We start from the raw sequence: 15,399 nt of genomic DNA, 5'->3' as shown, positions 1-15,399 counted from the left end.
AACTAGCCTGATGCTCATTACCTGAATGACATGAGGAAAATCACTTCCCTGAGCCTCAGTTTTCCTCATCTGCAAATGAGAGGGTTCTACCAAACAGCCTCTGAAATTCCTTCCAGCTCTCAATCTAGGACCTCAGAGTATCACCACACACCTGAGCAGGACTATCTCTGTGATGAGGCAGCCACAGGCCCCTGAGGAGATTCCTTAACTTGCAGACCTCAATTTTCTCAACTGTAAAATGGGATTGATAATACCTTCCCTACCGACTTCACAAGAGTGTTATCAAGATCAAAGGAGATGACATACATGATGGCACTTTGAAAAAAACGATGAAGTGTCCAAAAAGTTTCAAGGTGATAGTTAATCAAGAACTGAAATGACTGAATCCAATTACCCCTGAAGATTACCCCTGAAGCAGTAAGATGTGGGCAGAGATCATTGATATTATCAAGTCAAAACATCCAATGCTGTGTTTGTAGAATAAGATTTGCCCATCATACAAGAAATGAGATGGCGTGAACCTAGTAGGTAATGGACCTCTATTCACCCAGGAAGTAAAAAAGATCTGGGTTCAATTGTTGCCTTTAGTTGTGTGACCATGTGTGACCAAGTCATTTAATCTCTGGGTCCCCAAAAAACTCTTTACAGACCAGAGGGAAAAAATAGTAGAGTGAAAATAGTCTGGGTCTTGGATATGGAGTAAGAAAAACCTGAATTTGAATCATGTCTCTGCTACTTGTTGTAACCTCTCTTGTTGTCAGTTTCTAATCCTCATCTGTAAAAAGGAATTTGGATGGAATGATCCCAAAAGTCTTTTTCCAGTTCTAAATCTGTGATCTTATGATCCACAGATCTCAATGAAGATGGTTTCCACACCTAGAGTTCTCTATAGCGAAGAATTACCTAAAAAGCATACCTTAACTATTCTGTGTTCCAAACTGTTTTATACATGATCTCATAATTTAATCTCCATTTTATTCCTGTGTGACCTTGGGTAAGTTACTTCTCTTCCCCTAGGCCTCATTTTCCTCGCAACTAAAATGCAAGAGGTTGGAGACATTACTGGTCGGAGATCTTTATTAACTCTAAATCTATAAACAGTCTTGCAATTAATTTCAGAGTAGATTTTATCAAAGTGCACTGCCCACCAAATACCCATATCTTCCCAACATGTGCAGATCATACTGTTGAAGTCACATAGTTGGTATTAAAATGAACACATCTGCCTCCCCCCTCAGAAAAAAACCAAACAACAAGAAATGTCATTTCTATGTGAGTTTCTTCTCCTCTTGGAGCCTGGGAGCTCACACTTAAGGCAAGGTCAGTTTGCCTGACCCAACTAACACCTCCTTGGTTGCACGTAGCTTCATGTTGCATTCTTTGTGGGTCGGAAGCATTGGATACAGATCTTCCTTGAAAGTTGGTGGGAAAATAAATTTGGGCAGCTTTCCTAAATGCTTTTTTGTTGTCCCTGCCAAAGGAAACATTTTCCTGCTACAATTTTAGTTGTGTGATAACTGCTGCTTTGCTATCTAGAAATGACTAGACTCCAGAGAATTATGCCATGATTTAGGAGCCTAAGGGCTGGAGGTTTTTTTTTTTTTTAAGTATTAAAAAACTGGCTCTGCAACCATAGTGTATACTAAGAAACTTTTCTAAGTTTACACACACACACATGTGAGTACTAAATACATATGAGTTCCAATAAAAAGTCAACAATCAATTTATCTAATGTGTGTGTGCACCTACCTTCAAAAAATGACTTCCAAGAGGAAGTTTCTATAGAGATGTTTAGGCTTCAAACAGCATTAAAAACATCTTTCCCCACTATGAATCCTTCAAACATATTTATGGCACTACTAGGCACTCAGCATAATTTCTCTCAAAATGTAGACAGCCCTTGGAATTGTATGCTAAGCCTAAAAATAACTTTGCTCTCATAAGGAACAAATTACAAATCTAAATGTCTACTCAAGGCTCTATACAAGTTATATGGCTTACTCCTGGCTCCCATCCATTTACCCTTGACCTGTATCCACACAGATTTATGAGCTTTTGGAGTTAGAAGAGACTTTTGTTATTTTAACCATGACATATGTACCTTCTGGCCAACCATGTCTTAATATTTCTGGTCTAGTGCCTGTGTTTGGATATAGTGTTTCCTGTCCCACTCCTGAAGTGCCCAGAGAGCAGAAATTATGTCTACCACTCAGTATAGTACTTAGCACATGACCTAGGCAAAATGGCATTCAATAAACATAAAATATCCATCATCATCCTTATCACCACAAAAAGCAGAGATAAAAGCACCATGTGAACTGTGAGAGAGGCCTGCTGAAGGCGAAGTAACAAGGACTGTTGGATTAAAGTCCTATCTCTGATACATACATAACAGCCCTGACTGGGCTAAGTCATCCAACACAGGGCCTTACCCACCCTGCAGCTGTCTAAACCCACAAACTGTAGTGCCAATACCCAGCTGCAGGGTTTCCCTTTCCTCACCAGGAATTCCCTATAATGTTCAAATCACAGGTCCAAGGAAAACAAAAGGGCAAATAGAAAAAAAAAATGCCCCCTACCAATGAAACAGGCCTCCACTAATACTATGGAATGGTTGGCTATTATATCAGTCTTAATGGAAGCCACCCTTAAATACAGACTGTATCCCTAAAATGAGATCTATTTGGAAGCAGAAATAGGTAAGGGAGTTTTTTGTTTAGGTTTTGTTTTGGATTGGAGGTTTGTTTGGTTTTTAGTCAAAATCTGTGATTTCATGGGTGCCAAGGAACTTTTAGTCAAAATATTCCTTCCACTTATTTAAAGGAGGGAGAACACTAGTCAATAAACATTTATCAAACATCTACTATGGGTTAGGCACTGTGCTAAGTGCTGGGAATAGAATAAAAAAAAAAAAAGAAATATAGTCCCTACACTCAGGGAGCTTACATTGTAATGGGGGACACAAAACACAAAAGGAAACTGGAGTGGGGGAGAGGGGAAGGGCAGAAAAAGAAAGAGAAAGAAAAGGAAGGCAAGGAGGCATGGAGGAATCAATCCAAGAAGTCCCAGAGTAGGGAAGCCAGATGAGAAATGAAATGTTTGGACTGAACTCTTTCCTTAAATAGAGATTTGGCCCCACCCTTCATCAGAGGGGCAGACAGCTGTTTGTCCTTCATTTTTGTCTAGTTTGGTTTGGTTTTCTTTCTCAGAGAGGACCAGGTATCAGGGAAATGATGACAAGACTTGCAGTTGTCTTTGATTTGAGTGAGGGAGGGATTTGCAAGGTCACCAGCCTCACTTTCTCCTCCAGAGCCATCTGGGTTCATGGACCAGATATTCATCAGGATGACTGGAAATGACCCAGGATACAATGGGAGACCCTGGGCCTTTTAGGCTAAGGCCTTTTCACGAACTCACTTAGAGTGAGGTAAGAGCTATTCAGTGAACAGGCCTCTTTAAGAAGTGAGTCAAGGAATGGCTCTTTTACTAGAAAAAAAGAAAAAAAAATCAAGCTGGCAAAGGAAGACCCTCAGGGTTGCAGTTCCAAAGAGAAACAGCAGTCATAAGGCCTGATGAGATCTTTACAGGATGATGAGATTATCTCATTTATGAACTTCTCAGGTCACAGTGAGAAGTCAGTCAGGAGTTCCAGAATAGTAAAGCCAGGGGCAAAAATCCACTAGTCTAGACAGGGAAGAATTCCTGTAGCCAATGTCCCTTAAGCAGAGTTTTGAAGGAAACAAGGGATTCCCAGAGGTAGAGGGAAGGTGAAGTGAGAATATATGCCTGCCATTAGCCCACCAGTATAAAGCCGGAGGGAGGATAGGTAGAGACAGAGTCTGATGCAAAGTAAGCTTTGAACAAATTTACCTTGGTATATTTCTGACTCCAGTGCCCACCTCTAGCCACAAAATAGGAGTTAGCATCATCATCCTAGGCTGCCTCATATAGACCTTAAAAATTATGCCAAATTATTGCATGATAGAGTCACTGTGGAAATCTGGAGCCTTTAAAAAAATCTATTTCTTTTGATTCAGGTAAAGATTCCCTTATCATTTTCTGTTATTCTTAGTAACAGTACATAGGTCATACTCAAATTTAAAATAAGCTAGAATTAAAGGAATAGTATATCCCATATTTGGGGCACTACTGGAAATTTTGTGAATTTTTTGGTTGTTGATGACATTTCCAGGGGGTTGCAAGTATGTTTCTGGCTTCTCCACAGTATTTATCTAGGACTGGACCACTGCAATTTCCCAAACTTCACTACATTTCCCAAACTTTTTTTTTTTTGGTAAAGCTCTATTCAGGGCTCTGAAAAATAGTATCTTTGTGTAAAATTTTACCTAGAAGACAGGAAGAAGCAAGGACAGAGTGTAACCACAAAGTCTAAACCCATTCCTGCGGAGATGTACAATGCTGTTCACCTCAAAGACATGGATGAAGACTGTGGCATATGCAGATTACAGGTGTGAAATGTCCTCCCACATTCTGCCCATTGGGGTTCTTTACTCTGCCCTTAATGATGTTTTTTTTTAATTAAAGGGAAACAGGTGGGAGTGGGATCTGAGTATATCCAGAAATGACTGTTCTAAAAACAAGAGGCAAAACTTTAAAATGTGTTTTGCCTGGTTTAGTCTCAAAAAATTTACTTTAAAATTTCCCAACCACTTCCCTCTAAGGAAGGTATCACTTCTCAAGTTGTCCCATTTTGGCCTACTATCACTGACCTAGATCTCTCCCATTGGCAGCTTGGGGTAGAGAGGTGACCGATTCACAAAGCTGCAAGAAGAACTAGGATGAAGGTCTAGAAACACCTTTGCCTAGTCACAATTCAAAAGAATTCTACCTGTACCCTGCAAAGCAAGTTAGTTTCTTTTCTCTAGGAGAGATGGTGGTAGGCTACCCTATCTGTGAGGGGAGGAAAAAGCTGGCTACAGGCTAAAATTAGTGTCCAGTTTCTTCTTCATTTGAGCCTAAAGAGGAAAATAAAAATAAAGTTCTCAGGAGTCTTGGACTGGTCTCTTCCTCTGCTCTTCCAATTCTCTATCCTCTGTTTCTTTTCTTTCCAGATTGCCTAAGGTACTGATATTTTAATGGGTTCCAAGCTGTCCCTTCTGTCCTTTGTAAGCAGTGGCCCTTAGAGTGGCAATTAGAATCCTTTTTAAGCTGTACAATAAATGACCCTTTTCTATATGCTGGATAAATCAAGGGCATTCATGAGAATGCTCGATTATAAGAGCGAGAGAAGCCTTTATAAATTCTCTTGGTTCATCTGTGCATCTCTCTTACACTCTAACCTGACATGGCTGGCATTTGTATCCTTATCGGCACAGTCTGAGATCAGAGACTTCTGGAAGACAGTCTTTGTGAATTGTTGAGCTGTTTTTGTTTTGCTTTTTAATCCTTTCATTGCTAGCACCAAAACAGTCCCTGGAACACAGTAAATGGGTGCTGCTAAATGCTTGAACTAAGATTCAAGCGGCAATTGGATTAAGATTCAATGCTTCAGTTAAGATGGTACCTAAAACTCTCTTAAGTACAATCTGAACTGAATGATTCATTCACAGTGGTTTTGGATCTATCCTAACTGCCCACTACACTAGTGCCCTTCCCTGAAAAAAGTCCAGGGAAGGAGTAGCTCTGCTCTGGAAGCTCCCTGATTGCTGGGTGTCTGTTTTTTCAACGACAGACAGATCCCTTTCTGCTCCCTGGTTCTTAAATTTCAAGTGCGGCAGGGGCCTTAGATCAACTTACTTCTTTTTCATACTTGTTAATAAGGGTCACAGATTCCATGACTATCCCACGATGCTGCACATATTGGGTACTTCAGAAATGCTTATTAATAAGTATCAAAATCAATATCTGAACCCAGGACTGGCATTGGAATTTAACATTTCAGACTTCCAGCGTGAGGGGCAGGGATCAGTCTTCAGAAACTGTTAAGATTAGACAAAGAGGATGCCCAACACAGTTTGGCCGGAGGGCAGGGAAGTGGGGGAGAGAAGGCCGATCCAAGGTAGCACAACTCATCGTCCGAGGGCTTTTAAACTCCTAGAATCCCAACTCTAGGTCACGTTTGCCGTGCAGTGGGGGAAGGGGCACGGCTAGACTCTCAATTTAAGGCGGTCCTATAAATACTTAAAATATACCTCGATTATTATTAGAATTAAGTTCTCTGGAATAATCTGGCCCTACCACGAAGCCCGGGCCATTCTGGGAAACTGGGCTCTGGCCCCCAAGTATGGGAGTGATTAGCCAGAACACGGCTGTTTGGTCCTCCATTGCACCCCCCCCCCCCCCCAGTCACGGGCCGAAGAAGCTACAAGCCCGCCTCCTTCAGCTGTCACCCTGTCAAAACAAAGACTCTCGTTCCCAGAGCCACTGGCCTCCAGGAGCGGCGACTATCGCAGAGATCAGGATTCCGCCCCCCCGGGGGGTCACGGGGGGGGGGGGGGGGGAGAGAAGGAAGGAAGGGAGGGGAGGCAAAGGAGGATCTCGGACCACAGACAGGGGTGTGGTGTGGAGTACTGAGAAAGGGGCAGACCGACACCAGCAGCCGCCCAACTGTTTACAACGCAAGTGTCTGAAGCAAGGTTTTAAACCAACCCATAATAATGAAAAAAGGTGTGCTGGCATCCAGCACCGGGACGTACGGTCCAGGAGGAGGGGGCGGCGGCAGTCTCCCGCGTCCCGCCCCTTCCCCCGCCTCTGCCCCTCGGGAGCCCCGAGCGCCCAGCTGCTGACCGCCAGTCGGGGTAGGCAGCACCTCCCGGCCGGAGAAGGGGCAAGAGCGCCAGCCCCGATTGCTGCCTCCCTTCCCGGGCCACTCGGCACCACCAACTACTTCCAAAGCCAGTCCTCCGGGGCCCCCTCCCCATCAGCAAGGCGCTCCGGGCCCAGCCACATAGATCAGAAGAAGCAACTTCTCGGCCGCCCCCTCCGAAGCCGACACGCGCAAGCCCCAGGCCCCCCGGACCGCAAAAAATCGCCTCCCACCCACCCCCACGTCCCCCATGCACGCGCGCATACACACATAAACACACACACGCACCCACGCAATCCAAGGATCCAACCCACCCGAGAGCTGCACTTCCGCGGTGTAGCAGAGAGGGGGAGGAGAGGACCGGAGGGGCGGGGGAGGCCTTCGGGGAAGTGAGGGCAGAGGGGCCCGACGGGCGCCCCGTCCAGTCCCCGCCAACACCGGCTCCCAGCGCTCCCCCGCAGGGAGGTGACGCGGACCCTACCTTGCAGGAGGAGTAGACGCCGAGTTTCTCCAGTTTCTTGGCCCGGGGAGCGGAGCGGAGCTGCGCTTTCTTCACCGCGATCCGGGCCGTAGAAGCGCCGCTGCCGACCCCCGGGCTCTCGGCAGCGGCCGACCCGGAGGAGGCGGCGGGGCCGGGGCCGGAGCCGGCCGGGACGGGGGCAGGGGCGGCCGCAGCAGGAGCAGCAGCAGCAGCGGCGGCGGCGGCGGCGGCCGCGGACGCCGCGGCCCGGGCCGGTCCGCCCCCGGCGGCCGGGGATCCCTGCGGGGGCGGCGGAGGAGGAGGCAGAGGCACAGGCGGCGGCGGCGGCTGCGGGGGAGGGGGCGGCGGCTGCTGCTGCTGCTGCCCCCCGGCCCCGCCGCCACCACCGCCACCGCCACCGCCCCCGGCCGGCCCGGCCCCGCCAGCCTCGGACATGCCACCGCCGCGGAGCACGGGAGGAGGAGGAGGCGGACTGTGGTGGTGGCCGCCGCCGCCGCCAGGGTCTCCCTGGGCGCCTCTGGGCTCCGGGAGGGCGAGAGGGACCCTCCCCCCTCGGGGCCTGGCCTCCCTCTCCGCTCCCTTCCCCCTCGGAGTTCCCCTCCCCCTCTCCCCTCCCTCCTCCCCCGCGCCCTGCGCTGCGCTGAGCTGCGCGGCTTTGCTGCGCTCCGCTCCTCTCTCTCCCCTTTGGCTCCGAGCCCCGGCCGCCCGCCGCCGCCGCTGCCCCAGGAGGGAGGGCACTAGCGGCCCCGCGGCCGCCGCTCCCGCCTTCCCCCAGGGTCTCCTCCCCGGGGCCCTACTGGGCTCGGTGCCAGCGCCCCGCAGCAGCAGCAGCAGCCTCCGCCGCCACCGCCGCCGCAGGAGCAGCCCCAGCAGCCAGGGGCATGTTCAGCACCGGGGCTCCTGGAGCGTGCATGCGTATGCCAGCCCGGGGGTTCGGCCGCCGCTCCTCTTCCGCTCCCTGCGGGGATGACCCGGGTCTCCCTGGGTCCCCGAGCGCCCGCGATGTGGGCGGGGCTGGGTGGAGGGGGGTGGCGCTGTCCGACGGCGGGCGAGGCGGAGCGAGAAAAGAGTCCGGAGCCGGAATCCCTCGGCACCTGCTGGAGGCCCCCAGGGCTTGGGAGTCCTCGGCCCCAGCCCGTGCAGGGGGCCGAGGCCGAGAGAGGACGGGAGCCCACGCACTGCAGGGCCCTGGAGGGCGGGAGGTGGGGTGCCCTTGCTGCCACGGGGGGGGGGGGGCCCTAGGCACCCTGCCCACCGGCTCCGCCGCCACTCCCCGCACCCCCCCAAACACCCTCACACTAGGAGCCCTAGAGAGAGCGGAAGCAACGCGACCGATCTGGACCCATCTCCCTCTTGGTTGTGAGCCAAAATAAAGAGTTGTTTCTTTTTTAAGCGCCAACTTCTCCGCCCAACGTTTCTCCATTGGAGGATTACAAAAACTTCTTCCTTCAGCTCTTCCTAAACTGGGCTAACAAAAGAAAAAGTAAACCGGGGTGCTTTACGCTTCACAAGGGAAAAAAGTTTTTGTGTTTTGTCACAATGCCTTTGAAACTCAATTACTGGACTCTTTGAAGTGGGACTTAACCACACAAAATGCAGAGTTAAAAGACTTTAAAAAGCATCTCAGTCAGAAAGAACCCTGGAGACCATCCTAGCTAAACTCTTTTAACAGAAAAAAAAAAAACTGGAGCCCAGAGAGGGGAAGCCACTTGTCCAAGGACACAAAGCAAAGTGAGAGCTAGCACCGAGACTAAAACCCAAGTCCTCTGTGTCCGACTTTATCCAATGACCTTTTCATTAACCATCGATGTCTGATCTTCAAGGGCTCGCTACTAATTTGGGACGAAGAAAGTTTTTGAAACGAGTTTTAATTGCTTTTCATTAATTAGATGGAACTGGGACATTTTATTGCTCTGCAGGTGAGCCGGGTTTTTTTTTTTTTTCTGAGCTGCCTTTCAAATTTACTTTTAAAACCATTCGTTATTTCTCTGGATCTTTTACAAGTGTATAGTGTAGGACAGGGAATTTATATGAATATATATTCTGCCAGATTCTCTGCATTCCTTAAGAATAGCTAGCACTAATATAATGATGTAAAGTTTGCATGTGCTTTGCAAATATTTCCATATTATCCTCTCAATAACCCTGAGAGGTAGGTTGCTATTGTCCTCGTATTATAGATGAGGATACGTGTGAGGCTTATCCCTGGAAACACCACCAATTTTCACATCTCAGCTTACTATTTTTTCCATCCCTGATTTTTTTTTCTTTGAGTTAAAAAAAAAAAACATGCGAAATCAATGTCATTGCAAATCTGAACAAAGATTGTTTTAATAGAAAAGGAAACACCTTCCACCCAGTTTTTAAAAGTCTGTATAAAATTGCTGTCAATTAGATTGCATAATATAAATTCGTATGAGAAGTTCAAGGTTCCATTTCCTGTCTGATGTACTGCACTTTACTTCTCAGTGTTAACCAACTCACTGAAGGCTATTTGCATATTCTTGTTATTCTCTGCACTGGACAAATGAAATACTTAAACTACTGGCTCGCACATGGAATAAGACTTCCTGCTGTCCAGGACAGGGACGGACCACTCCAAATCTCTTTGACTCCCCCAACACCTGAACAGGGTCAGTATGCATTTTGCCTGAGGCTGGAAGCCACAGAGAGTGGGAGGCAGCCTGCTTCCAAGATAGAGTAGCATCCCATTTCAGCAATCCCATTTCAATCCACCCTGAAAATCCTTATGTTTGGATGGTGGATGGTTTCTGACAGCTGAAAATGGATTTTCATTATGTCATATATCTCACAGCCTCCGAATGACACGTGGCCTGAGGCCAGACGCCTGCAATCCAAGGCATGTATGAAACCTATTAGGGGCCGAAGATGTAGGGTGCAGCTTCTCTCCGTCATCATGATCAATCAAGGAGCAGCATTTAGGAAGGTTCCAGGTGATAAAAGGCACCAGATTAGAAAGGACCTTGAGTTACAAAGTCTCTATTTTGAGGGCATAGATTGAGAGCTGGAAGTAGTCCTTGTCCAACCCCACCCCCATTTTGTAGTTGCTGACACTGAGGCCCAGAAATGCTAAGAGACTTGCCCAAGGTCACAGGTAATGAGTTGCAGACCTAGAGCTGAACCTAGGTCCAGTGACTTCAAAGCCCAAGGTTTTTCCCATTTGATTCAATAAGCATTATTAATCCCCTGCTATGTACTATGCATTTTACTAAGACCTTGGACATAAATGTGAAGACCGTTTGGGCCTTCCAAAGAGTTTACGATGCACTGCCTAAAAAAGTACAAAATTAAGCAAAACAGTGGGAAAAGGAGGAAGTGTAGCAGTGTCTGAGATCTGGAAAAGGCCTCAAGCCTTATTTAGGTGGGAGGCCCAGCCCTTGAGCTGGGCTTGGAGTGGTATTAATAATTCCAGGCCTGTTCAAAAGCAGGAGATAGACTATGCTGTATGAGAAAATAGTTTGGGACCATAGAGTCTTTGACGGGTACGATGGGGAAATCACTCCAGAAAGATAGGCTAGAGACAGCTTGTGAAGGGTTTTTCAGATCAGGCAGAAGGGTTTGTATCTCCTTGTACAGGAGTACATGGAGTGCTAGATCAATGGATAGAGCTCTGGGCCTGGAGTTAGAAAGGCCTGAGTTCAAATCCAGCTTCAGACACTTACTAGTTGTGTGACCCTGGGCAAGTCACTTGACCTCTGTCTTAATCAACAAGAGAAGGAAATAGCATAGTATCCCTGCAAGAAAAGCCCGTGGACAGTGTTGTCCACAAGGTCATGAAGAATCAGAAATGGCGGCAGTGAATAGAGCACCGACCCTGGAGTCTGGAGGACCTGCGTTCAAATCTGGCCTCAGACACTTGACACATTTACTAGCCGTGTGACTTTGGGCAAGTCACTTAACCCCAATTGCCCTGCCCTCCCCCCTCCAAAAAAAAAAAGAATCAGAAATGACTGAACAACATAGGAACACAGAGCTGGAGATGGAGGGTCCTTAAAGGTCATCTCATCCAACCCCTTAATTTACAGATAAGAAAATTGAGAGGTTAAGTGACTTGCCCAAGGTCACATAAATAGGAAGCATCAGAGGCAAGATCTGAGCTCCCATTCCACTGCTCCTGATCTCTGACTATAAGAAACTTGCAACTTAATAGTGGCAATGAAGTCAGGTCAATCAGTAAGTCAACATGCATTGGTAAGGGCCTACTATGTGCCAGGAAAAGCAGGGGAAAAAAAGTCCCTGAACTTTAAAAGCTAATGGTTTAATGGGGGAGACAGCATACAAATAAATATGTACAAATAAAATGTAGCCAGGATAAATTGGAGATAATCAACTTAGCCGGTATTAAGGGTGATTGGGAAAGGCTTCTGTGAAATGGACTTTTAGTTAGTTCTTGGAGGAAGCTATTGAGGCCAAGAGACCAGAAAGAAGAGGGAGAGAATGACAGGTGTAGGAGATAGTCAGTGGAAGGCACAAAAGCTGGAGAAGAAGCATGGCAGCCACAGCAAAGATGTCAGTGTTACTGAAAGGAGAACATGGATAGGAATGAGGTGTGAGCCCTTAGGTAAGAGTGGATCAGCTTCTGATGGGCATTGAAGCCAGGGCTAGCAAATGGATGCCAACTCAGTGAGAGAAGCATTTCTCCATCTTTGTAATGGGACCATAACAAAAAGAGCTGAGAAAACCTTACAGATTCTCTAGCCCAGCCCTCTCATTACATATGTGGAAAACTGATGCTTTGAGAAGGTGAGACTCCCCCAAATTCACACATTTAGGAACTAGTGTTTAGAATTCCAAGCAAGTACGGTTCTTTTCCAAAAAAAGTTATTCTTTGACATGAAGTATAGATAATATGCATATGCCCAGAGAGCGATGGATAAGTACCCCTGCCACAGCACCACAGAGAATTAGCCTTTGGATCAGGAAGATATGAGTTCAAATTCTGCCTGTGATAAATTCTGGCTTTGTAGTCATGGACAAGTCAGTGCCCTAACATGGTATGGGTGATGTCTTCAATTCATGAGTAAATTGGATTTGAATGAGACTGAGTTGCACAAAGTTGTTGGCCTTCCTTTCTCCTCCAGAGTCATCATCATCTTTGACTATAAATTATTGATAACTTTTTCACCTTTGAGGTAGAGGGAGTTTTCACACTGGAAGTACCACACACTGATTAAATCACTTTCAAATAAAGGTTCTTTTCATATGAAAAGAACATCAGCAGCTGAGCCCTGCATGTCTGGATCCTGGTAGAATGGCTTCTACTTCCTCCTTCTTTATTTCTTTCAACCATTGAATCACATACAGGTAGCCTCAGTGCAGAGATGACTAACAACATTAACACCAAATGAGAAAAAATAGTTTTTCCAAATTCAATTCAAAAAGCATTTATTAAATGTGGTGCTGGGCTCTGGGAATATAGGGTAAATGAAAGTCTCTTCCCTTACATTCCATAAGGAAAACAACATGTGCACGTGTGAGAATATATAAAGTATGAAATATACATGTGTGTGAGCATACATATATGTTTGCATGTGTGTATATCATAGACAGAAAGTGCCATCTAAATGCTTTATCTAAATTTTTTTTAATACAAAGGAATTTCAGAGAATTTGGAACTATTCTATTGTTCAATGAGTGACTCGTTGAAAAGGAAAATTAAAAAATATGTGCAAAGAAATCCTAACCAGAAAAATCCTATGTTAGCTCCAGATGGGCATGCTTAGTTCAAAGTGGGCCATCCATGCTCCTATTTCAATCTCTTTCTCCTCTAACCAGTTGGAAGATAGCCCTCCCATGCCCCAGATTTAGGCACCTATGTGATATAAAAAAATAGAACACTGGATTTGTAGTCAGAAAGACCTATGTTCAAATCCGACCTCAGACACTTACCGGGAGGACTGGTAAGTCACCTCTTCACTCTCAGACTCAATTTCATCTGTAAAAAAGAAGATTATAATAGTGCCTATTATCAATATGAGATCAAATGAGAATACATGTATATATATGTATATTATATGTATGCATATTTATGTATATGCATGTGTGTATACACACAGAGTTAGTTAGCCCTTCCTCATCACACCTTTCCCATTGTGGTTTTGATATACCCTGAGTCAGCATAAGAAATTGAATGGAATTTTTGGGAGTTTTGCGGAAGCCACAAGACCAGCAGATGACAGAAAAAGTTTAGAACCCCAGAAATGCATCAAATATATGTATAATAATATATAATACCAACATATTTTATCTTTTAATACCATAATAATTCGGACTTTTTCCTCTGGTACCAACAGAGGGCCCAAAAGTTTCATGAGGACTTTTCTAGATTACTAGGCACTGTTCCCCTAACCTTTCCACGTCAAAGGGAAAACTGTGTGTGTGTATGTGTGTGTAGCATATCAAAAACTTTAAAATACTATAGAAATACTAGTTATTTTGATTACTATTGCTATTATTATGCTATCATGATTTTATTATTATTACAGTAAGGTTGGTGGGAGGATCACATGAAATAATATATGTAAAATTAATTGAAAGCCATAAGATTCCTCCCAGAGCTCAGGCTGACCTATAGTAACCTTGAAGCCTACTTGGCCTGCTCATCAGGGTCTGAACAGCACTGGTACTATAATTCCTGTGTTAATACTTAAAGGAAACTAAAATGTATCTCACATTAATGAACCAATTAACATAGTGTCAGCAAGGGAGATTAAGTCTGACTTAATCCCATTGAAGCAAGTACTGGGTGAGTGTGTTTGTTAGTCTTTCTTTCTGAAAGGCACAAATAAAGGGCTGAGACCCCTCCACCCAGAAGCATCCAAGATAATGAGGATTCTGTAGACTCTCCCACCTAGAAACCATCTGAGGTAATGAGGACAGCTGAAGACAGACAATGGGGCCAGGACCACCCCACTCTGGCCACTGAGGCCAACATGTCATGGTGAAGACCGTGCCACACAAGAACAAAAGGGGAGGAGGGGTTAATTGTCCCAGAATTAATGGGACAAGGCTTCAACATAACACAAAGAGATCTTTTCAGGGACATTCATGGGGATTTTTGTATGAAAGGATCCAGTGAAATGAGGTCCTTTCCAGGATTCCATCCTCCTCGTGTGCATATATTTTCCAAGTCCTCCTCCTCCTCCTTCTGATGTCACTCACATGTATCCCCTCTCCCACTCCCACCTTCCCACCCCTGGCCCCCATGACCAGTGAATCTGGTAACTATAGACTGTCCATAAGCAATGCATGAATGAATAAATAGATATGAATGGGTCTGTGTGTGGATCTATCTGTGTACTGGATAAATGAAGCTTCTTAATTAATAGACTCTTGCTAGTTAATAAATCTTTGAAAAATCACTCCTTCCTTCCTCTTTTGACTTCTCTCTGCTGGTTCTATCCATTTCCTTTGGTCTTTCCAACCTTAGCTCCCTTCTCAGTTCACACCAAGAGCCAGCTTCTCTGAGAGATCATTTCTGATCCACCCAGCTGTGGGTTTGCTCTCCTCCACTTGGAAGAAAATTACTTTCTATTTACTCACAATAAATAGTGTTTGGGACGTCCCTGGATCTGGAGCTGTAATGGAGTCCAATCCCTTCGTTTTACAGGTGAGGAAGAAAACTGATGACCAAAGCTATTAAGAGCCTATGACCCTAAAGGCTCTTAGTATGTAAATGTTTGTTCTCTTTCCCCCTTTCAGTTAGAAGGGACCTGTGAGCACACTTAGAATAATCCCTCACTTCACAAATGAAGGAAACTAAAGCCAGGAGCCCAGAAATGACTTGTGAAAGGACACCAAAATAGTGCTAAAAGGACATCCTGATTCAGGCCTCTCCCTGGTCAATTAAAGGCAAAATCAGGTAATGTAACAAAAGGAGTTCCTCGGTATCCCAAAGCATCAGGCAGTTGGAGTGAGGCAAGCCTCCAAACTCCCAACTTTGAGGTGTTATTATTAGACAGGAGTAAAACAATTTGCAGCTAGGTGGTGCAGTGCTTAGAACACTGGAGCTAGAGTCAGGAAGACTCATCTTCCCGAGTTCAGTTCTCAGCCTCTTACTAGCTGCATGACCCTGGGAAAGTCACTTACCCCTGCTTGCCTCAGTTTCCTCATCTGCAAAATGAGCTGGAGA

General features: G+C 45.8%; 1 protein-coding gene across 1 annotated transcript in view; it reads right to left on the bottom strand.

The window, feature by feature from the left end:
• Positions 1–7,682, bottom strand: part of KAT2B (lysine acetyltransferase 2B) — a 113,935-nt gene extending 106,253 nt beyond the window's left edge. Inside the window, exon 1 of the mRNA XM_069088464.1 lies at positions 7,248–7,682. Within this exon, the coding sequence (XP_068944565.1) occupies positions 7,248–7,682 (435 nt within the window). The remainder of the gene's footprint in view (positions 1–7,247) is intronic.
• Between the last annotated feature and the right edge of the window lie 7,717 nt (positions 7,683–15,399).

The sequence above is a fragment of the Petaurus breviceps genome, unplaced genomic scaffold, assembly GCF_028583685.1.
Source record: "Petaurus breviceps papuanus isolate PSGF00001 unplaced genomic scaffold, PetGlider_PUasm1.0 185, whole genome shotgun sequence".
Taxonomy (NCBI): Eukaryota; Metazoa; Chordata; class Mammalia; order Diprotodontia; family Petauridae; genus Petaurus; species Petaurus breviceps.
This window is presented reverse-complemented; position numbering and strand designations above follow the sequence as displayed.